Source organism: Peromyscus maniculatus, chromosome 22 (assembly GCF_049852395.1).
Source record: "Peromyscus maniculatus bairdii isolate BWxNUB_F1_BW_parent chromosome 22, HU_Pman_BW_mat_3.1, whole genome shotgun sequence".
NCBI classification, from domain to species: Eukaryota; Metazoa; Chordata; class Mammalia; order Rodentia; family Cricetidae; genus Peromyscus; species Peromyscus maniculatus.
Window position 1 is genome coordinate 442360 of NC_134873.1, and position 27716 is coordinate 470075.

Consider the following 27716-nt stretch of genomic DNA (forward strand, 5'->3'; position numbering starts at 1 on the left):
CCTCAAAGAAACTGAGCAAAAGAGAGTGAAACACTTTTCTCCTGTTCTGTTTTGAATTTTGGTATTCATAATTTAAAGGAACCCAGCACAGCCTCTTTTGTGTCAGAAGACGGCTTCATTTGAAAACGAAGCAAATAACGGTTTTGGGTCTCACACACACTTCACATACAGACCAAACAAAAGAATTGATTTCCTTAACTGAGAAGGTTCATCCTCTACCTTTCCTTTGCAGAAGAGCGAGGAACATATTGGCTGTGCAATAAGGTCCTCAAGCGTCAAGACCATCTTGGGGGACCTGGAACTGTCTCCGCTAGATGAGGTAATAACTGATAGCTGCAAAGAAAAAGAAATATATTTTCCTTTAATTCCCACTAATTTGACATGTAATATATTTGTTTGTGTAAGGAACGATGTCTCTGTGTTCCTATGTCTGCAGTATTTCAAATAGTGTCAGAGAAAGGAAGCCAGCCTGGCCCATTTCTTCACCTCCTTCATATCCTCCCTTCTGGGAGCCCACAATCTAATCACCCTGTAAGGCACTAGTTCTCAACCCTCCTAAGGGTGTGGCCATCTGATGACCTATCTCATGTTGTGGTGAACCTGCACAGGAAATTTTTTCCCTTGCTATTTGATAACTGTCATTTTTCACGTCTTATGAATTATCATGTCTATATCAATGTTTACAGAAGGTGTTAGGTGAACCCCGTGAAAGACAGTCTTAGGTTTTCCAAATGGGTCACAAACCACCTGTTGAGAACCACTATTTTCATGGGTATGTGATAGTAAATTAGACTATGGAGACAAAAATCAGAAAGGGAGCTCTTTGAATCAGAAAACAAACCACACACAAATAAAGAGAGTAAACGTTAGAGAATCATGCAGTAGATAATGTCAACAGGAACCTACCAAACACTCCTGTATGACTTCAGTGGATTTATTTTAGTAGTGGAAATGTTTTGAATGCATTCTTTCTGTGCACTCTGTTTGTGGTCTGCCAACTGACATCCAGGGGCGCTTTGGATCCCCTGGCACTGCAGTTCCAGAAGGTTCTCAGCCAAGATGTTGGTTCTGTGAATCAAAGCCAGAGCCTCTGCCCCAGCAAAAAGTGGTAAACCCTGCTGAGTCATCTTTCCAGACCCCAGAATCAATATGTTTCTCATGAACCTGTTCACAAGCAAAGACCAATATGTCCTTAGTATAAACGATGAGTCAGCTTTCAGGGTGGTTGCCAAAATTTTATACCCTAGGCCTCATCAGCCTGCTGGTATGAAACATTGAAATGCAGAGAACTTATAGGCAGGAAGAACATGAATAGGAGGTGGTCTTGTTGGTACACTCCTCTAATCTGTGCACTCATAATGCAGAGGACACTGGTCTCTTTGAGTTCAAGGATAACCCGTTCTCAATTTATTTGGTGAATGGGAAAAGGCAAGAAACTGTTTGCCCCAGCAGAAGTGTGCAGGTGCAAGGATAATTTTTAGGAGTTGTTTCTATCCTCTCACCATTTCAATCTCAGGGTTCAATTGGAAGTGTCAGTCATGCTGGCAAGTGCCTTTATGACATTAGCCATTTGGTGGCCTTAATATATATGCTTTGAATGTAAATATATCAGCATTAATACACACTCACACACACTCCACAAAATACAAAAGAAATTGATACAATACACTAGCACACCAATGCCAGCAGATCACTCTGCATGCAGGCATAATGACCCGGGATCCATCCCAGAAAACACAATTACCAGCAAACTGCTTGACTACGAACAATGTGTTGAAAATACTCGGTTAAAGATCATTAGACATGGTTCCCATTTTACTTCCAGCAATGAAACTCAGATCCACCTATCACATGCCAGAATTCAGGCCACCTCAAAGAAACTGAGCAAAAGAGAGTGAAACACTTTTCTCCTGTTCTGTTTTGAATTTTGGTATTCATAATTTAAAGGAACCCAGCACAGCCTCTTTTGTGTCAGAAGACGGCTTCATTTGAAAACGAAGCAAATAACGGTTTTGGGTCTCACACACACTTCACATACAGACCAAACAAAAGAATTGATTTCCTTAACTGAGAAGGTTCATCATCTACCTTTCGTTTGCAGAAGAGCGAGGAACATATTGGCTGTGCAATAAGGTCCCCCATCGTCAATACCATCTTGGGGGACCTGGAACTGTCTCCGCTAGATGAGGTAATAACTGATAGCTGCAAAGAAAAAGAAATATATTTACCTTTAATTCCCACTAATTTGACATGTAATATATTTGTTTGTGTAAGGAACGATGTCTCTGTGTTCCTATGTCTGCAGTATTTCAAATAGTGTCAGAGAAGAGGAAGCCAGCCTGGCCCATTTCTTCACCTCCTTCATATCCTCCCTTCTGGGAGCCCACAATCTAATCACCCTGTAAGGCACTAGTTCTCAACCCTCCTAAGGGTGTGGCCATCTGATGACCTATCTCATGTTGTGGTGAACCTGCACAGGAAATTTTTTTCCCTTGCTATTTGATAACTGTCATTTTTCACGTCTTATGAATTATCATGTCTATATCAATGTTTTCAGAAGGTGTTAGGTGAACCCCGTGAAAGACAGTCTTAGGTTTTCCAAATGGGTCACTAACCACCTGTTGAGAACCACTATTTTCATGGGTATGTGATAGTAAATTAGACTATGGAGACAAAAATCAGAAAGGGAGCTCTTTGAATCAGAAAACAAACCACACACAAATAAAGAGAGTAAACGTTAGAGAATCATGCAGTAGATAATGTCAACAGGAACCTACCAAACACTCTTGTATGACTTCAGTGGATTTATTTTAGGGGTGGAAATGTTTTGAATGCATTCTTTCTGTGCACTCTGTTTGTGGTCTGCCCACTGACATCCAGGGGCTCTTTGGATCCCCTGGCAATGCAGTTCCAGAAGGTTCTCAGCCAAGATGTTGGTTCTGTGAATCAAAGCCAGAGCCTCTGCCCCAGCAAAAAGTGGTAAACCCTGCTGAGTCATCTTTCCAGACCCCAGAATCAATATGTTTCTTATGCACCTGTTCAAAAGCAAAGACCAATATGTCCTTAGTATAAACGATGAGTCAGCTTTCAGGGTGGTTGCCAAAATTTTATACCCTAGGCCTCATCAGCCTGCTGGTATGAAACATTGAAATGCAGAGAACTTATAGGCAGGAAGAACATGAATAGGAGGTGGTCTTGTTGGTACACTCCTCTAATCTGTGCACTCATAATGCAGAGGACACTGATTTCTTTGAGTTCAACATAACCTGTTCTCAATTTATTTGGTGAATGGGAAAAGGCAAGAAACTGTTTGCCACAGTAGAAGTGTGCAGGTGCAAGGATAAGTTTTAGGAGTTGTTTCTATCCTCTCACCATTTCAATCTCAGGGTTCAATTGGAAGTGTCAGTCATGCTTTCAAGTGCCTTTATGACATTAGCCATTTGGTGGCCTTAATATATATGCTTTGAATGTAAATATATCAGCATTAAAACACACTCACACACACTCCACAAAATACAAAAGAAATTGATACAATACACTAGCACACCAATACCAGCAGATCACTCTGCATGCAGGCATAATGACCCGGGATCCATCTCAGAAAACACAATTACCAGCAAACTGCTTGACTACGAACCATGTGTTGAAAATACTCGGTTAAAGATCATTAGACATGGTTCCCATTTTACTTCCAGCAATGAAACTCAGATCCACCTATCACATGCCAGAATTCAGGCCACCTCAAAGAAACTGAGCAAAAGAGAGTGAAACACTTTTCTCCTGTTCTGTTTTGAATTTTGGTATTCATAATTTAAAGGAACCCAGCACAGCCTCTTTTGTGTCAGAAGACGGCTTCATTTGAAAACGAAGCAAATAACGGTTTTGGGTCTCACACACACTTCACATACAGACCAAACAAAAGAATTGATTTCCTTAGCTGAGAAGGTTCATCCTCTACCTTTCCTTTGCAGAAGAGCGAGGAACATATTGGCTGTCCAATAAGGTCCTCCAGCGTCAAGACCATCTTGGGGGACCTGGAACTGTCTCCGCTAGATGAGGTAATAACTGATAGCTGCAAAGAAAAAGAAATATATTTACCTTTAATTCCCACTAATTTGACATGTAATATATTTGTGTGTGTAAGGAACGATGTCTCTGTGTTCCTATGTCTGCAGTATTTCAAATAGTGTCAGAGAAAGGAAGCCAGCCTGGCCCATTTCTTCACCTCCTTCATATCCTCCCTTCTGGGAGCCCACAATCTAATCACCCTGTAAGGCACTAGTTCTCAACCCTCCTAAGGGTGTGGCCATCTGATGACCTATCTCATGTTGTGGTGAACCTGCACAGGAAATTTTTTCCCTTGCTATTTGATAACTGTCATTTTTCACGTCTTATGAATTATCATGTCTATATCAATGTTTACAGAAGGTGTTAGGTGAACCCCGTGAAAGACAGTCTTAGGTTTTCCAAATGGGTCACAAACCACCTGTTGAGAACCACTATTTTCATGGGTATGTGATAGTAAATTAGACTATGGAGACAAAAATCAGAAAGGGAGCTCTTTGAATCAGAAAACAAACCACACACAAATAAAGAGAGTAAACGTTAGAGAATCATGCAGTAGATAATGTCAACAGGAACCTACCAAACACTCCTGTATGACTTCAGTGGATTTATTTTAGTAGTGGAAATGTTTTGAATGCATTCTTTCTGTGCACTCTGTTTGTGGTCTGCCAACTGACATCCAGGGGCGCTTTGGATCCCCTGGCACTGCAGTTCCAGAAGGTTCTCAGCCAAGATGTTGGTTCTGTGAATCAAAGCCAGAGCCTCTGCCCCAGCAAAAAGTGGTAAACCCTGCTGAGTCATCTTTCCAGACCCCAGAATCAATATGTTTCTCATGAACCTGTTCACAAGCAAAGACCAATATGTCCTTAGTATAAACGATGAGTCAGCTTTCAGGGTGGTTGCCAAAATTTTATACCCTAGGCCTCATCACCTGCTGGTATGAAACATTGAAATGCAGAGAACTTATAGGCAGGAAGAACATGAATAGGAGGTGGTCTTGTTGGTACACTCCTCTAATCTGTGCACTCATAATGCAGAGGACACTGGTCTCTTTGAGTTCAAGGATAACCTGTTCTCAATTTATTTGGTGAATGGGAAAAGGCAAGAAACTGTTTGCCCCAGCAGAAGTGTGCAGGTGCAAGGATAATTTTTAGGAGTTGTTTCTATCCTCTCACCATTTCAATCTCAGGGTTCAATTGGAAGTGTCAGTCATGCTGGCAAGTGCCTTTATGACGTTAGCCATTTGGTGGCCTTAATATATATGCTTTGAATGTAAATATATCAGCATTAATACACACTCACACACACTCCACAAAATACAAAAGAAATTGATACAATACACTAGCACACCAATGCCAGCAGATCACTCTGCATGCAGGCATAATGACCCGGGATCCATCCCAGAAAACACAATTACCAGCAAACTGCTTGACTATGAACATTGTGTTGAAAATACTCGGTTAAAGATCATTAGACATGGTTCCCATTTTACTTCCAGCAATGAAACTCAGATCCACCTATCACATGCCAGAACTCAGGCGACCTCAAAGAAACTGAGCAAAAGAGAGTGAAACACTTTTCTCCTGTTCTGTTTTGAATTTTGGTATTCGTAATTTAAAGGAACCCAGCACAGCCTCTTTTGTGTCAGAAGACGGCTTCATTTGAAAACGAAGCAAATAACGGTTTTGGATCTCACACACACTTCACATACAGACCAAACAAAAGAATTGATTTCTTAACTGAGAAGGTTCATCCCCTACCTTTCCTTTGCAGAAGAGCGAGGAACATATTGGCTGTGCAATAAGGTCCTCCAGCGTCAAGACCATCTTGGGGGACCTGGAACTGTCTCCGCTAGATGAGGTAATAACTGATAGCTGCAAAGAAAAAGAAATATATTTACCTTTAATTCCCACTAATTTGACATGTAATATATTTGTTTGTGTAAGGAACGATGTCTCTGTGTTCCTATGTCTGCAGTATTTCAAATAGTGTCAGAGAAAGGAAGCCAGCCTGGCCCATTTCTTCACCTCCTTCATATCCTCCCTTCTGGGAGCCCACAATCTAATCACCCTGTAAGGCACTAGTTCTCAACCCTCCTAAGGGTGTGGCCATCTGATGACCTATCTCATGTTGTGGTGAACCTGCACAGGAAATTTTTTCCCTTGCTATTTGATAACTGTCATTTTTCACGTCTTATGAATTATCATGTCTATATCAATGTTTACAGAAGGTGTTAGGTGAACCCCGTGAAAGACAGTCTTAGGTTTTCCAAATGGGTCACAAACCACCTGTTGAGAACCACTATTTTCATGGGTATGTGATAGTAAATTAGACTATGGAGACAAAAATCAGAAAGGGAGCTCTTTGAATCAGAAAACAAACCACACACAAATAAAGAGAGTAAACGTTAGAGAATCATGCAGTAGATAATGTCAACAGGAACCTACCAAACACTCCTGTATGACTTCAGTGGATTTATTTTAGTAGTGGAAATGTTTTGAATGCATTCTTTCTGTGCACTCTGTTTGTGGTCTGCCAACTGACATCCAGGGGCGCTTTGGATCCCCTGGCACTGCAGTTCCAGAAGGTTCTCAGCCAAGATGTTGGTTCTGTGAATCAAAGCCAGAGCCTCTGCCCCAGCAAAAAGTGGTAAACCCTGCTGAGTCATCTTTCCAGACCCCAGAATCAATATGTTTCTCATGAACCTGTTCACAAGCAAAGACCAATATGTCCTTAGTATAAACGATGAGTCAGCTTTCAGGGTGGTTGCCAAAATTTTATACCCTAGGCCTCATCACCTGCTGCTATGAAACATTGAAATGCAGAGAACTTATAGGCAGGAAGAACATGAATAGGAGGTGGTCTTGTTGGTACACTCCTCTAATCTGTGCACTCATAATGCAGAGGACACTGGTCTCTTTGAGTTCAAGGATAACCTGTTCTCAATTATTTGGTGAATGGGAAAAGGCAAGAAACTGTTTGCCCCAGCAGAAGTGTGCAGGTGCAAGGATAATTTTTAGGAGTTGTTTCTATCCTCTCACCATTTCAATCTCAGGGTTCAATTGGAAGTGTCAGTCATGCTGGCAAGTGCCTTTATGACATTAGCCATTTGGTGGCCTTAATATATATGCTTTGAATGTAAATATATCAGCATTAATACACGCTCACACACACTCCACAAAATACAAAAGAAATTGATACAATACACTAGCACACCAATGCCAGCAGATCACTCTGCATGCAGGCATAATGACCCGGGATCCATCCCAGAAAACACAATTACCAGCAAACTGCTTGACTACGAACCATGTGTTGAAAATACTCGGTTAAAGATCATTAGACATGGTTCCCATTTTACTTCCAGCAATGAAACTCAGATCCACCTATCACATGCCAGAATTCAGGCCACCTCAAAGAAACTGAGCAAAAAAGAGTGAAACACTTTTCTCCTGTTCTGTTTTGAATTTTGGTATTCATAATTTAAAGGAACCCAGCACAGCCTCTTTTGTGTCAGAAGACGGCTTCATTTGAAAACGAAGCAAATAACGGTTTTGGGTCTCACACACACTTCACATACAGACCAAACAAAAGAATTGATTTCCTTAACTGAGAAGGTTCATCATCTACCTTTCGTTTGCAGAAGAGCGAGGAATATATTGGCTGTGCAATAAGGTCCCCCATCGTCAATACCATCTTGGGGGACCTGGAACTGTCTCCGCTAGATGAGGTAATAACTGATAGCTGCAAAGAAAAAGAAATATATTTACCTTTAATTCCCACTAATTTGACATGTAATATATTTGTTTGTGTAAGGAACGATGTCTCTGTGTTCCTATGTCTGCAGTATTTCAAATAGTGTCAGAGAAGAGGAAGCCAGCCTGGCCCATTTCTTCACCTCCTTCATATCCTCCCTTCTGGGAGCCCACAATCTAATCACCCTGTAAGGCACTAGTTCTCAACCCTCCTAAGGGTGTGGCCATCTGATGACCTATCTCATGTTGTGGTGAACCTGCACAGGAAATTTTTTTCCCTTGCTATTTGATAACTGTCATTTTTCACGTCTTATGAATTATCATGTCTATATCAATGTTTTCAGAAGGTGTTAGGTGAACCCCGTGAAAGACAGTCTTAGGTTTTCCAAATGGGTCACTAACCACCTGTTGAGAACCACTATTTTCATGGGTATGTGATAGTAAATTAGACTATGGAGACAAAAATCAGAAAGGGAGCTCTTTGAATCAGAAAACAAACCACACACAAATAAAGAGAGTAAACGTTAGAGAATCATGCAGTAGATAATGTCAACAGGAACCTACCAAACACTCTTGTATGACTTCAGTGGATTTATTTTAGGGGTGGAAATGTTTTGAATGCATTCTTTCTGTGCACTCTGTTTGTGGTCTGCCCACTGACATCCAGGGGCTCTTTGGATCCCCTGGCAATGCAGTTCCAGAAGGTTCTCAGCCAAGATGTTGGTTCTGTGAATCAAAGCCAGAGCCTCTGCCCCAGCAAAAAGTGGTAAACCCTGCTGAGTCATCTTTCCAGACCCCAGAATCAATATGTTTCTTATGCACCTGTTCAAAAGCAAAGACCAATATGTCCTTAGTATAAACGATGAGTCAGCTTTCAGGGTGGTTGCCAAAATTTTATACCCTAGGCCTCATCAGCCTGCTGGTATGAAACATTGAAATGCAGAGAACTTATAGGCAGGAAGAACATGAATAGGAGGTGGTCTTGTTGGTACACTCCTCTAATCTGTGCACTCATAATGCAGAGGACACTGATTTCTTTGAGTTCAACATAACCTGTTCTCAATTTATTTGGTGAATGGGAAAAGGCAAGAAACTGTTTGCCACAGTAGAAGTGTGCAGGTGCAAGGATAAGTTTTAGGAGTTGTTTCTATCCTCTCACCATTTCAATCTCAGGGTTCAATTGGAAGTGTCAGTCATGCTTTCAAGTGCCTTTATGACATTAGCCATTTGGTGGCCTTAATATATATGCTTTGAATGTAAATATATCAGCATTAAAACACACTCACACACACTCCACAAAATACAAAAGAAATTGATACAATACACTAGCACACCAATACCAGCAGATCACTCTGCATGCAGGCATAATGACCCGGGATCCATCTCAGAAAACACAATTACCAGCAAACTGCTTGACTACGAACCATGTGTTGAAAATACTCGGTTAAAGATCATTAGACATGGTTCCCATTTTACTTCCAGCAATGAAACTCAGATCCACCTATCACATGCCAGAATTCAGGCCACCTCAAAGAAACTGAGCAAAAGAGAGTGAAACACTTTTCTCCTGTTCTGTTTTGAATTTTGGTATTCATAATTTAAAGGAACCCAGCACAGCCTCTTTTGTGTCAGAAGACGGCTTCATTTGAAAACGAAGCAAATAACGGTTTTGGGTCTCACACACACTTCACATACAGACCAAACAAAAGAATTGATTTCCTTAACTGAGAAGGTTCATCCTCTACCTTTCCTTTGCAGAAGAGCGAGGAACATATTGGCTGTGCAATAAGGTCCTCCAGCGTCAAGACCATCGTGGGGGACCTGGAACTGTCTCCGCTAGATGAGGTAATAACTGATAGCTGCAAAGAAAAAGAAATATATTTACCTTTAATTCCCACTAATTTGACATGTAATATATTTGTGTGTGTAAGGAACGATGTCTCTGTATTCCTATGTCTGCAGTATTTGAAATATTGTCAGAGAAGAGGAAGCCAGCCTGGCCCATTTCTTCACCTCCTTCATATCCTCCTTTCTGGGTGCCCACAATCTAATCACCCTGTAAGGCACTAGTTCTCAACCTTCGTAAGGTTGTGGCCATCTGATGACCTATCTCATGTTGTGGTGAACCTGCACAGGAAATTTTTTCCCTTGCTATTTGATAACTGTCATTTTTCACGTCTTATGAATTATCATGTCTATATCAATGTTTTCAGAAGGTGTTAGGTGAACCCCGTGAAAGACAGTCTTAGGTTTTCCAAATGGGTCACTAACCATCTGTTGAGAACCACTATTTTCATGGGTATGTGATAGTAAATTAGACTATGGAGACAAAAATCAGAAAGGGAGCTCTTTGAATCAGAAAACAAACCACACACAAATAAAGAGAGTAAACGTTAGAGAATCATGCAGTAGATAATGTCAACAGGAACCTACCAAACACTCCTGTATGACTTCAGTGGATTTATTTTAGGGGTGGAAATGTTTTGAATGCATTCTTTCTGTGCACTCTGTTTGTGGTCTGCCCACTGACATCCAGGGGCGCTTTGGATCCCCTGGCACTGCAGTTCCAGAAGGTTCTCAGCCAAGATGTTGGTTCTGTGAATCAAAGCCAGAGCCTCTGCCCCAGCAAAAAGTGGTAAACCCTGCTGAGTCATCTTTCCAGACCCCAGAATCAATATGTTTCTTATGCACCTGTTCAAAAGCAAAGACCAATATGTCCTTAGTATAAACGATGAGTCAGCTTTCAGGGTGGTTGCCAAAATTTTATACCCTAGGCCTCATCAGCCTGCTGGTATGAAACATTGAAATGCAGAGAACTTATAGGCAGGAAGAACATGAATAGGAGGTGGTCTTGTTGGTACACTCCTCTAATCTGTGCACTCATAATGCAGAGGACACTGGTCTCTTTGAGTTCAAGGATAACCTGTTCTCAATATATTTGGTGAATGGGAAAAGGCAAGAAACTGTTTGCCACAGTAGAAGTGTGCAGGTGCAAGGATAAGTTTTAGGAGTTGTTTCTATCCTCTCACCATTTCAATCTCAGGGTTCAATTGGAAGTGTCAGTCATGCTGGCAAGTGCCTTTATGACATTAGCCATTTGGTGGCCTTAATATATATGCTTTGAATGTAAATATATCAGCATTAATACACACTCACACACACTCCACAAAATACAAAAGAAATTGATACAATACACTAGCACACCAATGCCAGCAGATCACTCTGCATGCAGGCATAATGACCCGGGATCCATCCCAGAAAACACAATTACCAGCAAACTGCTTGACTACGAACCTTGTGTTGAAAATACTCGGTTAAAGATCATTAGACATGGTTCCCATTTTACTTCCAGCAATGAAACTCAGATCCACCTATCTCATGCCAGAACTCAGGCGACCTCAAAGAAACTGAGCAAAAGAGAGTGAAACACTTTTCTCCTGTTCTGTTTTGAATTTTGGTATTCATAATTTAAAGGAACCCAGCACAGCCTCTTTTGTGTCAGAAGACGGCTTCATTTGAAAACGAAGCAAATAACGGTTTTGGGTCTCACACACACTTCACATACAGACCAAATAAAAGAATTGATTTCCTTAACTGAGAAGGTTCATCCTCTACCTTTCCTTTGCAGAAGAGCGAGGAACATATTGGCTGTGCAATAAGGTCCTCCAGCGTCAAGACCATCTTGGGGGACCTGGAACTGTCTCCGCCAGATGAGGTAATAACTGATAGCTGCAAAGAAAAAGAAATATATTTACCTTTAATTCCCACTAATTTGACATGTAATATATTTGTGTGTGTAAGGAACGATGTCTCTGTGTTCCTATGTCTGCAGTATTTCAAATAGTGTCAGAGAAGAGGAAGCCAGCCTGGCCCATTTCTTCACCTCCTTCATATCCTCCCTTCTGGGTGCCCACAATCTAATCACCCTGTAAGGCACTAGTTCTCAACCTTCCTAAGGTTGTGTCCATCTGATGACCTATCTCATGTTGTGGTGAACCTGCACAGGAAATTTTTTCCCTTGCTATTTGATAACTGTCATTTTTCACGTCTTATGAATTATCATGTCTATATCAATGTTTTCAGAAGGTGTTAGGTGAACCCCGTGAAAGACAGTCTTAGGTTTTCCAAATGGGTCACTAACCACCTGTTGAGAACCACTATTTTCATGGGTATGTGATAGTAAATTAGACTATGGAGACAAAAATCAGAAAGGGAGCTCTTTGAATCAGAAAACAAACCACACACAAATAAAGAGAGTAAACGTTAGAGAATCATGCAGTAGATAATGTCAACAGGAACCTACCAAACACTCCTGTATGACTTCAGTGGATTTATTTTAGGGGTGGAAATGTTTTGAATGCATTCCTTCTGTGCACTCTGTTTGTGGTCTGCCCACTGACATCCAGGGGCTCTTTGGATCCCCTGGCACTGCAGTTCCAGAAGGTTCTCAGCCAAGATGTTGGTTCTGTGAATCAAAGCCAGAGCCTCTACCCCAGCAAAAAGTGGTAAACCCTGCTGAGTCATCTTTCCAGACCCCAGAATCAATATGTTTCTTATGCACCTGTTCAAAAGCAAAGACCAATATGTCCTTAGTATAAACGATGAGTCAGCTTTCAGGGTGGTTGCCAAAATTTTATACCCTAGGCCTCATCAGCCTGCTGGTATGAAACATTGAAATGCAGAGAACTTATAGGCAGGAAGAACATGAATAGGAGGTGGTCTTGTTGGTACACTCCTCTAATCTGTGCACTCATAATGCAGAGGACACTGGTCTCTTTGAGTTCAAGGATAACCTGTTCTCAATATATTTGGTGAATGGGAAAAGGCAAGAAACTGTTTGCCACAGTAGAAGTGTGCAGATGCAAGGATAAGTTTTAGGAGTTGTTTCTATCCTCTCACCATTTCAATCTCAGGGTTCAATTGGAAGTGTCAGTCATGCTGGCAAGTGCCTTTATGACATTAGCCATTTGGTGGCCTTAATATATATGCTTTGAATGTAAATATATCAGCATTAATACACACTCACACACACTCCACAAAATACAAAAGAAATTGATACAATACACTAGCACACCAATGCCAGCAGATCACTCTGCATGCAGGCATAATGACCCGGGATCCATCCCAGAAAACACAATTACCAGCAAACTGCTTGACTACGAACCTTGTGTTGAAAATACTCGGTTAAAGATCATTAGACATGGTTCCCATTTTACTTCCAGCAATGAAACTCAGATCCACCTATCTCATGCCAGAACTCAGGCGACCTCAAAGAAACTGAGCAAAAGAGAGTGAAACACTTTTCTCCTGTTCTGTTTTGAATTTTGGTATTCATAATTTAAAGGAACCCAGCACAGCCTCTTTTGTGTCAGAAGACGGCTTCATTTGAAAACGAAGCAAATAACGGTTTTGGGTCTCACACACACTTCACATACAGACCAAATAAAAGAATTGATTTCCTTAACTGAGAAGGTTCATCCTCTACCTTTCCTTTGCAGAAGAGCGAGGAACATATTGGCTGTGCAATAAGGTCCTCCAGCGTCAAGACCATCTTGGGGGACCTGGAACTGTCTCCGCCAGATGAGGTAATAACTGATAGCTGCAAAGAAAAAGAAATATATTTACCTTTAATTCCCACTAATTTGACATGTAATATATTTGTGTGTGTAAGGAACGATGTCTCTGTGTTCCTATGTCTGCAGTATTTCAAATAGTGTCAGAGAAGAGGAAGCCAGCCTGGCCCATTTCTTCACCTCCTTCATATCCTCCCTTCTGGGTGCCCACAATCTAATCACCCTGTAAGGCACTAGTTCTCAACCTTCCTAAGGTTGTGTCCATCTGATGACCTATCTCATGTTGTGGTGAACCTGCACAGGAAATTTTTTCCCTTGCTATTTGATAACTGTCATTTTTCACGTCTTATGAATTATCATGTCTATATCAATGTTTTCAGAAGGTGTTAGGTGAACCCCGTGAAAGACAGTCTTAGGTTTTCCAAATGGGTCACTAACCACCTGTTGAGAACCACTATTTTCATGGGTATGTGATAGTAAATTAGACTATGGAGACAAAAATCAGAAAGGGAGCTCTTTGAATCAGAAAACAAACCACACACAAATAAAGAGAGTAAACGTTAGAGAATCATGCAGTAGATAATGTCAACAGGAACCTACCAAACACTCCTGTATGACTTCAGTGGATTTATTTTAGGGGTGGAAATGTTTTGAATGCATTCCTTCTGTGCACTCTGTTTGTGGTCTGCCCACTGACATCCAGGGGCTCTTTGGATCCCCTGGCACTGCAGTTCCAGAAGGTTCTCAGCCAAGATGTTGGTTCTGTGAATCAAAGCCAGAGCCTCTACCCCAGCAAAAAGTGGTAAACCCTGCTGAGTCATCTTTCCAGACCCCAGAATCAATATGTTTCTTATGCACCTGTTCAAAAGCAAAGACCAATATGTCCTTAGTATAAACGATGAGTCAGCTTTCAGGGTGGTTGCCAAAATTTTATACCCTAGGCCTCATCAGCCTTTTGGTATGAAACATTGAAATGCAGAGAACTTATAGGCAGGAAGAACATGAATAGGAGGTGGTCTTGTTGGTACACTCCTCTAATCTGTGCACTCATAATGCAGAGGACACTGGTCTCTTTGAGTTCAAGGATAACCTGTTCTCAATATATTTGGTGAATGGGAAAAGGCAAGAAACTGTTTGCCACAGTAGAAGTGTGCAGATGCAAGGATAAGTTTTAGGAGTTGTTTCTATCCTCTCACCATTTCAATCTCAGGGTTCAATTGGAAGTGTCAGTCATGCTGGCAAGTGCCTTTATGACATTAGCCATTTGGTGGCCTTAATATATATGCTTTGAATGTAAATATATCAGCATTAATACACACTCACACACACTCCACAAAATACAAAAGAAATTGATACAATACACTAGCACACCAATGCCAGCAGATCACTCTGCATGCAGGCATAATGACCCGGGATCCATCCCAGAAAACACAATTACCAGCAAACTGCTTGACTACGAACCATGTGTTGAAAATACTCGGTTAAAGATCATTAGACATGGTTCCCATTTTACTTCCAGCAATGAAACTCAGATCCACCTATCTCATGCCAGAACTCAGGCGACCTCAAAGAAACTGAGCAAAAGAGAGTGAAACACTTTTCTCCTGTTCTGTTTTGAATTTTGGTATTCATAATTTAAAGGAACCCAGCACAGCCTCTTTTGTGTCAGAAGACGGCTTCATTTGAAAACGAAGCAAATAACGGTTTTGGGTCTCACACACACTTCACATACAGACCAAACAAAAGAATTGATTTCCTTAACTGAGAAGGTTCATCCTCTATATTTCCTTTGCAGAAGAGCGAGGAACATATTGGCTGTGCAATAAGTTCCCCCATCGTCAAGACCATCTTGGGGGACCTGGAACTGTCTATGCTAGATGAGGTAATAACTGATAGCTGCACAGAAAAAGAAATATATTTTCCCACTAATTTGACATGTAATATATTTGTTTGTGTAAGAAACGATGTCTCTGTGTTCCTATGTCTGCAGTATTTCAAATAGTGTCAGAGAAGAGGAAGCCAGCCTGGCCCATTTCTTCACCTCCTTCATATCCTCCCTTCTGGGAGCCCACAATCTAATCATCCTGTAAAGCACTAGTTCTCAACCTTCCTAAGGGTGTGGCCATCTGATGACCTATCTCATGTTGTGGTGAACCTGCACAGGAAATTTTTTCCCTTGCTATTTGATAACTGTCATTTTTCACATCTTATGAATTATCATGTCTATATCAATGTTTTCAGAAGGTGTTAGGTGAACCCCGTGAAAGACAGTCTTGGGTTTTCCAAATGCGTCACTAACCACCTGTTGAGAACCACTATTTTCATGGGTGTGTGATAGTAAATTAGACTATGGAGACAAAAATCAGAAAGGGAGCTCTTTGAATCAGAAAACAAACCACACACAAATAAAGAGAGTATACGTTAGAGAATCATGCAGTAGATAATGTCAACAGGAACCTACCAAACACTCTTGTATGACTTCAGTGGATTTATTTTAGGGGTGGAAATGTTTTGAATGCATTCTTTCTGTGCACTCTGTTTGTGGTCTGCCCACTGACATCCAGGGGCGCTTTGGATCCCCTGGCACTGCAGTTCCAGAAGGTTCTCAGCCAAGATGTTGGTTCTGTGAATCAAAGCCAGAGCCTCTGCCCCAGCAAAAAGTGGTAAACCCTGCTGAGTCATCTTTCCAGACCCCAGAATCAATATGTTTCTCATGCACCTGTTCATCAGCAAAGACCAATTTGTCCTCAGTATAAATGATGAGTCAGCTTTCAGGGTGGTTGCCAAAATGTTATACCCTAGGCCTCATCAGCCTGCTGGTATGAAACATTGAAATGCAGAGAACTTATAGGCAGGAAGAACATGAATAGGAGGTGGTCTTCTTGGTACACTCCTCTAATCTGTGCACTCATAATGCAGAGACACTGGTCTCTTTGAGTTCAAGGATAACCTGTTCTCAATTTATTTGGTGAATGGGAAAAGGCAAGAAACTGTTTGCCACAGCAGAAGTGTGCAGGTGCAAGGATAATTTTTAGGAGTTGTTTCTATCCTCTCACCATTTCAATCTCAGGGTTCAATTGGAAGTGTCAGTCATGCTGGCAAGTGCCTGTATGACATTAGCCATTTGGTGGCCTTCATATATATGCTTTGAATGTAAGTATATCAGCATTAAAACACACTCACATACACTCCACACAATACAAAAGAAATTGATAAAATACACTAGCACACCAATGCCAGCAGATCACTCTGCATGCAGGCATAATGACCCGGGATCCATCCCAGAAAACACAATTACCAGCAAACTGCTTGACTACGAACCATGTGTTGAAAATACTCGGTTAAAGATCATTAGACATGGTTCCCATTTTACTTCCAGCAATGAAACTCAGATCCACCTATCACATGCCAGAACTCAGGCGACCTCAAAGAAACTGAGCAAAAGAGAGTGAAACACTTTTCTCCTGTTCTGTTTTGAATTTTGGTATTCATAATTTAAAGGAACCCAGCACAGCCTCTTTTGTGTCAGAAGACGGCTTCATTTGAAAACGAAGCAAATAACGGTTTTGGGTCTCACACACACTTCACATACAGACCAAACAAAAGAATTGATTTCCTTAACTGCGAAGGTTCAATCTCTACCTTTTCTTTGCAGAAGAGCGAGGAACATATTGGCTGTGCAATAAGGTCCTCCAGCGTCAAGACCATCTTGGGGGACCTGGAACTGTCTCCGCTAGATGAGGTAATAACTGATAGCTGCAAAGAAAAAGAAATATATTTACCTTTAATTCCCACTCATTTGACATGTAATACATTTGTCTGTGTAAGGAACGATGTCTCTGTGTTCCTATGTCTGCAGTATTTCAAATAGTGTCAGAGAAGAGGAAGCCAGCCTGGCCCATTTCTTCACCTCCTTCATATCCTCCCTTCTGGGAGCCCACAATCTAATCACCCTGTAAGGCACTAGTTCTCAACCTTCCTAAGGGTGTGGCCATCTGATGACCTATCTCATGTTGTGGTGAACCTGCACAGGAAATTTTTTCCCTTGCTATTTGATAACTGTCATTTTTCACGTCTTATGAATTATCATGTCTATATCTATGTTTTCAGAAGGTGTTAGGTGAACCCCGTGAAAGACAGTCTTAGGTTTTCCAAATGGGTCACTAACCACCTGTTGAGAACCACTCTTTTCATGGGTATGTGATAGTAAATTAGACTATGGAGACAAAAATCAGAAAGGGAGCTCTTTGAATCAGAAAAGAAACCACACACAAATAAAGAAAGTATACGTTAGAGAATCATGCAGTAGATAATGTCAACAGGAACCTACCAAACACTCTTGTATGACTTCAGTGGATTTATTTTTGGGGTGGAAATGTTTTGAATGCATTCTTTCTGTGCACTCTGTTTGTGGTCTGCCCACTGACATCCAGGGGCTCTTTGGATCCCCTGTCACTGCAGTTCCAGAAGGTTCTCAGCCAAGATGTTGGTTCTGTGAATCAAAGCCAGAGCCTCTGCCCCAGCAAAAAGTGGTAAACCCTGCTGAGTCATCTTTCTAGACCCCAGAATCAATATATTTCTCATGCACCTGTTCATAAGCAAAGACCAATATGTCCTTAGTATAAACGATGAGTCAGCTTTCAGGGTGGTTGCCAAAATTTTATACCCTAGGCCTCATCAGCCTGCTGGTATGAAATATTGAAATGCAGAGAACTTATAGGCAGGAAGAACATGAATAGGAGGTGGTCTTGTTGGTACACTCCTCTAATCTGTGCACTCATAATGCAGAGGACACTGGTCTCTTTGAGTTCAAGGATAACCTGGTCTCAATTTATTTGGTGAATGGGAAAAGGCAAGAAACTGTTTGCCACAGCAGAAGTGTGCAGGTGCAAGGATAATTTTTAGAGTTGTTTCTATCCTCTCACCATTTCAATCTCAGGGTTCAATTGGAAGTGTCAGTCATGCTGGCAAGTACCTGTATGACATTAGCCGTTTGGTGGCCTTAATATATATGCTTTGAATGTAAGTATATCAGCATTAATACACACTCACACACACTCCACAAAATACAAAAGAAATTGATACAATACACTAGCACACCAATGCCAGCAGATCACTCTGCATGCAGGCATAATGACCCGGGAACCATCCCAGAAAACACAATTACCAGCAAACTGCTTGACTATGAACCATGTGTTGAAAATACTCGGTTAAAGATCATTAGACATGGTTCCCATTTTACTTCCAGCAATAAAACTCAGATCCACCTATGACATGCCAGAACTCAGGCGACCACAAAGAAACTGAGGAAAAGAGAGTGAAACACTTTTCTCCTGTTCTGTTTTGAATTTTGGTATTCATAATTTAAAGGAATCCAGCACAGCCTCTTTTGTGTCAGAAGATGGCTTCATTTGAAAACAAAGCAAATAACGGTTTTGGGTCTCACACACACTTCACATACAGACCAAACAAAAGAATTGATTTCTTAACTGAGAAGGTTCATCCCCTACCTTTCCTTTGCAGAAGAGCGAGGAACATATTGGCTGTGCAATAAGGTCCTCCAGCGTCAAGACCATCTTGGGGCACCTGGAACTGTCTCCGCTAGATGATGTAATAACTGATAGCTGCAAAGAAAAAGAAATATATTTACCTTTAATTCCCACTAATTTGACATGTAATATATTTGTTTGTGTAAGGAACGATGTCTCTGTGTTCCTATGTCTGCAGTATTTCAAATATTGTCAGAGAAGAGGAAGCCAGCCTGGCCCATTTCTTCACCTCCTTCATATCCTCCCTCTGGGAGCCCACAATCTAATCACCCTGTAAGGCACTAGTTCTCAACCTTCCTAAGGGTGTGGCCATCTGATGACCATGTTTTTGTGAACCTGCACAGGAAATTTTTTCCCTTCCTATTTGATAACTGTCATTTTTCATGTCTTATGAATTATCATGTCCATATCAATGTTTTCAGAAGGTGTTAGGTGAATACCGTGAAAGACATTCTTAGGTTTTCCAAATGGGTCACTAACCACCTGTTGAGAACCACTATTTTCATGGGTATGTGATAGTAAATTAGACAATGGAAACAAAAATCAGAAAGGGAGCTCTTTGAATCAGAAAAGAAACCACACACAAATAAAGAGAGTAAAAGTTAGAGAATCATGCAATAGATAATGTCAACAGGAACCTACCAAACACTCTTGTATGACTTCAGTGGATTTATTTTAGGGGTGGAAATGTTTTGAATGCATTCTTTCTGTGCACTCTGTTTGTGGTCTGCCCACTGACATCCAGGGGCGCTTTCGATCCCCTGGCACTGCATTTCCAGAAGTTTCTCAGCCAAGATGTTGGTTCTGTGAATCAAAGCCAGAGCCTCTGCCCCAGCAAAAAGTGGTAAACCCTGCTGAGTCATCTTTCCAGACCCCAGTATCAATATGTTTCTTATGCACCTGTTCATAAGCAAAGACCAATATGTCCTTAGTATAAAGGATGAGTCAGCTTTCAGGGTGGTTGCTAAAATGTTATACCCTAGGCCTCATCAGCCTGCTGGTATGAAACATTGAAATGCTGAGAACTTATAGGCAGGAAGAACATGAATAGGAGGGGGTCTTGTTGGTACACTCCTCTAATCTGTGCACTCATAATGCAGAGGACACTGGTCTCTTTGAGTTCAAGGATAACCTGTTCTCAATTTATTTGGTGAATGGGAAAAGGCAAGAAACTGTTTGCCACAGCAGAAGAGTGCAGGTGCAAGGATAATTTTTAGGAGTTGTTTCTATCCTCTCACCATTTCAATCTCAGGGTTCAATTGGAAGTGTCAGTCATGCTGGCAAGTGCCTTTATGACATTAGCCATTTGGTGGCCTTAATATATATGCTTTGAATGTAAATATATCAGCATTAATACACACTCCACAAAATACAAAAGAAATTGATACAATACACTAGCACACCAATGCCAGCAGATCACTCTGCATGCAGGCATAATGACCCGGGATCCATCCCAGAAAACACATTTACCAGCAAACTGCTTGACTACGAACCATGTGTTGAAAATACTCGGTTAAAGATCATTAGACATGGTTCCCATTTTACTTCCAGCAATGAAACTCAGATGCACCTATCACATGCCAGAACTCAGGCGACCTCAAAGAAACTGAGCAAAAGAGAGTGAAACACTTTTCTCCTGTTCTGTTTTGAATTTTGGTATTCATAATTTAAAGGAACCCAGCACAGCCTCTTTTGTGTCAGAAAAGGGCTTCATTTGAAACGAAGCAAATAACGGTTTTGGGTCTCACACACACTTCACATACAGACCAAACAAAAGAATTGATTTCCTTAACTGAGAAGGTTCATCCTCTACCTTTCATTTGCAGAAGAGCGAGGAACATATTGGCTGTGCAATAAGGTCCTCCAGTGTCAAGACCATCTTGGGGGACCTGGAACTGTCTCCACTAGATGAGGTAATAACTGATAGCTGCAAAGAAAAAGAAATATATTTACCTTTAATTCCCACTAATTTGACATGTAATATATTTTTTTGTGTAAGGAACGATGTCTCTGTGTTCCTATGTCTGCAGTATTTCACATAGTGTCAGAGAAGAGGAAGCCAGCCTGGCCCATTTCTTCACCTCCTTCATATCCTCCCTTCTGGGAGCCCACAATCTAATCACCCTGTAAGGCACTAGTTCTCAACCTTCCTAAGGGTGTGGCCATCTGATGACCTATCTCATGTTGTGGTGAACCTGCACAGGAAATTTTTTCCCTTGCTATTTGATAACTGTCATTTTTCACGTCTTATGAATTATCATGTCTATATCTATGTTTTCAGACGGTGTTAGGTGAACCCCGTGAAAGACAGTCTTAGGTTTTCCAAATGGGTCACTAACCACCTGTTGAGAACCACTATTTTCATGGGTATGTGATAGTAAATTAGACTATGGAGACAAAAATCAGAAAGGGAGCTCTTTGAATCAGAAAAGAAACCACACACAAATAAAGAGAGTAAACGGTAGAGAATCATGCAGTAGATAATGTCAACACGAACCTACCAAACACTCTTGTATGACTTCAGTGGATTTATTTTAGGGGTGGAAATGTTTTGAATGCATTCTTTCTGTGCACTCTGTTTGTGGTCTGCCCACTGACCTCCAGGGGTGCTTTGGATCCCCTGTCACTGCAGTTCCAGAAGGTTCTCAGCCAAGATGTTGGTTCTGTGAATCAAAGCCAGAGCCTCTGGTCCAGCAAAAAGTGGTAAACCCTGCTGAGTCATCTTTCCAGACCCCAGAATCAATATGTTTCTTATTCACCTGTTCATAAGCAAAGACCAATATGTCCTTAGTATAAACAATGAGACTGCTAAGTTAGGCATGTCACTGACATGTCTTGAATGACAAAGACCTGGAGTCATTATTTGTTGTGGAATAAAATTCAGTGAGGTTTTCCATCTGCCAAGCATCATCAAATACATTTTCAAAACTCATATTTCATAAATGTACCTTATTAAATAATCTGGTCTTCTTTGTATGCTGTCTAAGCCAACATTATAGAATTACTTCATCTGTTTTTGCCATATTACTCTGGGTAACACCCGTTCAGTGACTCCAATGTATCCTTCAGGCTTTGTTCATGTCACTCATACTGTAATTAGATGTTAGTTCTATTACTTTCTATTGCCATGCCCAAGGCAACTTCTAGAAGGAAGGGTTTGTTTGGAGTGGGGCTTATGGTTCCAATTGGATGCATACAGTTCCATCACCATCATAATTCAAGCAGGCAGGCATGGCGCTGAAGCAGCAGCTGAGAGCTACACTGACTCACACAAGAAACAGAGAGCTGTCTGAATATAGCTCAAGTCTTCTGAAACCTCAAGTTGAACCAATAATGACACAACTCCTCTGAAAAGGCCACACCTCCTAATCCTCCCCCAGATAGTTCCACCAACTGGTGGCCAAGCATTCAAATATATGAGCCCATGGGGGCTGTTCTCACTCAAGTCTCCAGAGAGGTGCTGGGGCAGGCCATTATAGCTATCCTCCATGTATGACAATAGTCATAGTTAAGGAGTAAGAACTTGGAAGGCATCTCCCAGAATCCTAACTTGCAGCTCCACAGCTCCCCTCTGCTCATGCATTTCAAAATCACCCTCACTGTTCTACTGTCCAAGGAACCTAATGGCAATTGTGAAAGGTTGTGGGGAAAGCATTAATGCAGTGCAGAGGAGAGAGGTTCCTTTTGTTCCAAAAGCTCCTCATTGTCACATTTTCTTAATCTGGCCAGAATGCAAAATCCCAGTCATACAGACAGGAAAGGACACATTTTGTCCTTTTCCTTTTACAACATCCCATTATACAGAGAATGACAGTGTCAGGTAGTAAAGAAAAGAAGGAAAGAAGGCATAAAGCTGAGCAGGTCCCCTTTTAAATTTCTCAAAACTCTGGGCCTTTTACTCAAACAGAAAGGAAGCAGAAAGTACTGAATATCAATGGCTGTTGTGATAAAATTAGACTGAGAAAAGAGACATTTGGGGGCTATAAATCAAGACCCTGACATAACAGATAAGTCTTAAAATGAATAAAATCAGTGAAAATGTTAATGAAAACTAACGTCTCACATTTTCCTTAAAGGTTGAAAAGAAGGCACCTTGTGATCCCCATATTACCGTTCGGCACAATTTGGTCCATTTACCACCTACATGGGATGGAGAAGGAGTTGACCCGGTTGATAATAAAAAAGGTGCACATTCAGGCCAGGACACTGTTCTGGATCCCACAATTATTTAGGTATTTGCACTGGGCATGCAAGGGGGAGACCATATACTGACCCTGAGCCTGCTCTTGGTCACCACACTAATGACACCATGGACCCTTTTCAAACACTGACCCAGTTCTTGAAGCGTGTCTTAGAGCAGAACACAAGTGTAGTAGATTCACTACTGATCGGGAATCTTCTCTTGTTCATGTGCCATGTGACACTCCAGAACCTACACAGGGTAGCAACAAAATTTTTGGTTCTGTAAATACAGCTGACCACACCAGCTATACAATGAACACCTCTATTAAATCTATTCCTCCTCTGGCAGAAGACATGCTGCTACTCCTTATAACTCCAGCAATGTGGTTCCTGGTTTCGATTATGATGATGATAAGATACATAAGCAATATAATATTCCGCAGACAAAGTAATTTGAGAGATTACAGGAACCAAAACATTGGACAAGGTGAGACCACAGAAATGGTTTAAAATAGATGAAGATTTTTGTAGTAGAAATCTAATTTTTTGGGCACTAGTATGTAAGATTAATAAATTTCATGCTTTATATAGAACTTTTGGGCATTTCCTAGCACCAGAAAAAATTTGATTCTTTTTTTCCCAATAATATTAAAAATATATCACATAAAAATAACAGTTTAGTCCAACGAAAGTGCCCACGTAAAGCTGGTAGGTTCACAGTTGTCTCCTATTCTGGAACAAGGGAATTTCTTTCACTCCTAATGTGAACCTTGTGTTTTTCTGAATGGCTAAGCAGAGATATATAACTGTTAAATATTAGTTTCTATTTTTCTGTGTGCATACATTGTGACTTATGAGTATAGCATCTTCTTAGAAACAAATATTTCAGAAGAAGCAACATCTGAGAATAGAACCAACAAAATGAGGCTCCACATTCTCACACCTTTTCAAACACAATGATACTAATGTCACTCCATAAGATTCTACTGATGATGCCACTGCTACTCCTGATCCTGAGATGTATGTCACCAGTGATGTTCTTGGTGATGCAACTGATAGGTCTTTCTTTTCTTTTTAGTTGCTACCGAAGCTGATAATTCTCTGAAAGAACACAACAAATGACAATCTGTCAGGAAGATTTTATCAAAAATAGACATGGTTAACTATTTTCTGGCAGAAGACATAGTATATATTGAATTCTGTATATGTTTGAAATATTTTCCCATTAAAATGCATTATGCAAATATTTTAAGCTGTTTCTTGGTATTGTACAAACTGATCACCTGACCACTCAGTGATATGTTTAAGGGGAAGGATTTATATTATAGATACCAGAGTTTGAACAGATAGAGTGATCTGGAATGTTCAAAGCAGAAGGAGATGTTGGCTGAACATAGTCAGCCAACTGGACCTGGCTAATGATAGAAGCAGAAACAGCCAGAGAGGCAGAGAGAGAGAGAGAATGAGACAGAGGAGGAGACAGAGAGAGGGAGAGGAACATGGAGACAGGAGGAGAGAGAGACACAAAGAGAGAGATTTATAAAGAGACTGAGATTGTGTGAGAAAGGATGCTTCTGAACTAGAGGGAGTTTAGGGTAGGGGAGGAGGGGAGAGGACCTAGGACACTAGCATAGACTTTGAAATGCATAACAAGTACTTGTGACCCTGAAGCAGCATGGAGGCTAGCATGGGCCTCATTATGGTAATATGCACCACAGGCAGCCATTTTCTCTACTGCCAGTCATAAGGGAAATGACACCTTTGGGTAGAGATTCACAAGTTTTTGAGGAATGTTGACTTCTATCTACCTTCCAGAAATCCTCCTCAAGTCCAGGTTGAGCCCATTTCCGGATATCTGAGCCTGCCCTTGGAGTTTTGGGAATTGCAGTTTTCTTTGGACATAACAGGCATCAATGAATTTTAGTGGATTTTGCAAGTCACAAATCAGCCTTGTTGAGGTTTACATACTCAAACTGCTCAAACACAAGTAAACACCACCAAAATGCCATATTGTCCTTAACATCCATAGAGTTCAAGTGTGGTTGCTTACCTGCATTTCCTTTTCCTTTAATTTGATGCTACAAGCTGCAAAAATATACAAAGGAGGATTTCAGCTGATGATGACAAAGCTAATACCTGGAAGAAGCCAAGGGCCTTCGAGAGGCTCAAGGAGCCATGGTAATATTTGGCTTTTGATTATCAGCCTTTTCCTGCTATGAGTTTCTTGTGTGCTATTGTAGCTTTTCCATCATTTATTGCACACCATTTCCCCTCTCCTAAAGGAATATTTAGATAACCTCATGCACTGACAGCTATGCACAGCCAGAACCCCAGTTTAAGCCTGTCTGTAATTATCATCACTGGCAACATCTGGCCAGGTCCATCCACAGATGGAGGAAAGTACCTTATCAGAGATACCTCTGTACTCTCTAAGAACAGACTTAAGCATCCAGACTACCCATATGTGAAGGCCTGGCAGATGTGCCAATTAAGCTTAACTTCCTCCTTTCCCAAAACTTACTTCTAATTCCAGATCTCCCTTTAACTATCACCAGAGGAATCACAGGTTGCCTAGCAACCAAGCATACTTTCCCCCGCCCTGCAGAAAAAAAATTAAACAGCAGATAGCTTGGACAGATAGGAGCTACAGGAAAAAAAGAAGACAGTTTTATTTTGTCCCATTGACCTAGCAGCTTATAGATTCTTTATATTTTCTACCAATCATGTTTAAGATTATAATTGAGCACATTAAATCCCTCTTCTTAGACATTACCTGAATTAAGCCCTTAGTTAATTCATTTCCCCATTAGTCACTTTCTTTTTGGGTTGCAAATGATTATTAACAATTACTGCCCCTCTATGTGATTCTTATCACCCCTCCATTTGACCCTGGAAGCCTGGCTTTGCAGTGCCAAAAGATTATTGCCTGTAAGTGTATATATACTGGGACTCCCAGGGCACAGGAAGACCAAGGAGAAGATATGGAAGAATAAAAGACTGGACTAAGAGCTCTGTGTGCTACGATTCTGTTTTCAAAAATAACCCTTGCCATTCATAGTTCTCTCTCCTGAGCCCCTGGGGTATATAATATTAAGGCTGGTCCCTCTAATGTTATACAAGAAATTTTATGACATCCCATCCCCAGCACACATTAACTGCACAAAATCCCTCACTGAGGGGTGGGGCTTATGAGTTCCTCACTGTGTATGAAGGTGTCCTGGACACACTTTTACAGTAATCATCTACAACCTCTGCCTCTGTCTTCCAAAGTAGTCCCTGAGCCTTGGAGGGAGTGATTCAGACATCCTGTTGAGGTCTGAGCAATTCATAGTTATGCATTCTCTAAAGTTTGGCCAGGTGTGAGTCTGCGCATTCACCACAGCCCATTGCATAAATAAATGTCTCTGATGAGGGATGATAGTTGTCCTAATGGACAGGTACAAGCCTGAATATTTAGAAGGCAGCTTGATGCCATGTAGTTTTGACAAAACAATGGAGCCTATTGTGTGGAATCAACACATCAGCCATTAACTCAGAGTCACAATACTGTATCAGGGCTGCATTAAGGAAAGAAATAAAAGCACTTCTACTTGGAGTCCTTCAACCAAGAGCAAGTCCAGGTTTGGATTTTCTACTTCATGCTCCCTATCTTCTCCCATCTGTCTGGTGCATGACTCTGAGTCTGTGCCTGTGTGAAGAAATCCGTCTGTTACTCTCTCTGTTTATTTTTTTTAATCTGAGTCTGTGCCTGCCCTATGTCTGTGTCCATCTGTCCCTGTGGCTGTCCCTGTGTGTGAATGTGAGTGCCCCTTTTGTTGTGCTCTCTTTTATTGACTTCCCAGGAAGAATCACATTGGGAAGGAGTGGGATACTTTACAGAAATCATGGAGCCTTACAAGGGATTAAGCCAATAACTTCAACTGACAGCAACTCACCCAGACAACAAGCAGTATTTTAAACTCCAATGTTTACCCAGCAATGCTGCTGTGTTCAATAGTTTGGGTGGATATTCATTGAAGAAGAGTGTTTTCAACCTCTATGTTTGCTATATCCCGCAAATGACACACATGAATTGTTCTGGATTGGGCCATAGAAGAGAACATAATAGGATTGCAGTTAAGTATTAGTTTAGGTTGTAAAAGTTGATTATGTGGGAAGTCCAAGGAAAGTAAAGGTGATTGTTACATCGTTCTCTTAAAAGTGGGTTTAGCAATCAGTTTGTGTACACAGTAGGGCTCACAGTCAGTGGGAGGTGTGGGGAAAGAAGCATCTGGTTTACTGCTATTCTGGAGTCCCCAGGCATCTGTTTCTTGAGGGAGCAGAGAAGGCAAGTTGCAAGGAAAAAATAGATTATTAACACCTGCACTGTGACTGCCAGAAAAAATCTTGGTTGTACTGACAAAGTAGAATGCACAAGGCAGAAGAACAGATACACCCTTCAATTGGACATCTTGGGAAACTGGAGGGTGGAGAGTCCCCACTGCTGAACAGATCATGTATCCTGCATAGGTGGCTGCTTGAGCCTGAAGAGATGGTAGCAGCTTTGTTGTCCTAGGAGCCTGGCAATCAAAGGGATGCTGAGGATCACAGTGTAG

The 27716-nt window shown here is 41.2% G+C and overlaps 1 protein-coding gene across 1 annotated transcript in view; it reads left to right on the forward strand.

Moving 5' to 3' along the window:
• The window catches only part of LOC143270293 (uncharacterized), a 539180-nt gene that overhangs the window by 150618 nt on the left and 360846 nt on the right, over positions 1–27716 (forward strand). The window contains exons 13-24 of the mRNA XM_076559691.1: positions 233–319; positions 2102–2188; positions 3972–4058; positions 5839–5925; positions 7706–7792; positions 9576–9662; positions 11446–11532; positions 13316–13402; positions 15186–15272; positions 17046–17132; positions 18914–19000; positions 20766–20852. Of these exons, the coding sequence (XP_076415806.1) occupies positions 233–319; positions 2102–2188; positions 3972–4058; positions 5839–5925; positions 7706–7792; positions 9576–9662; positions 11446–11532; positions 13316–13402; positions 15186–15272; positions 17046–17132; positions 18914–19000; positions 20766–20852 (1044 nt within the window). The remainder of the gene's footprint in view (positions 1–232; positions 320–2101; positions 2189–3971; positions 4059–5838; positions 5926–7705; positions 7793–9575; positions 9663–11445; positions 11533–13315; positions 13403–15185; positions 15273–17045; positions 17133–18913; positions 19001–20765; positions 20853–27716) is intronic.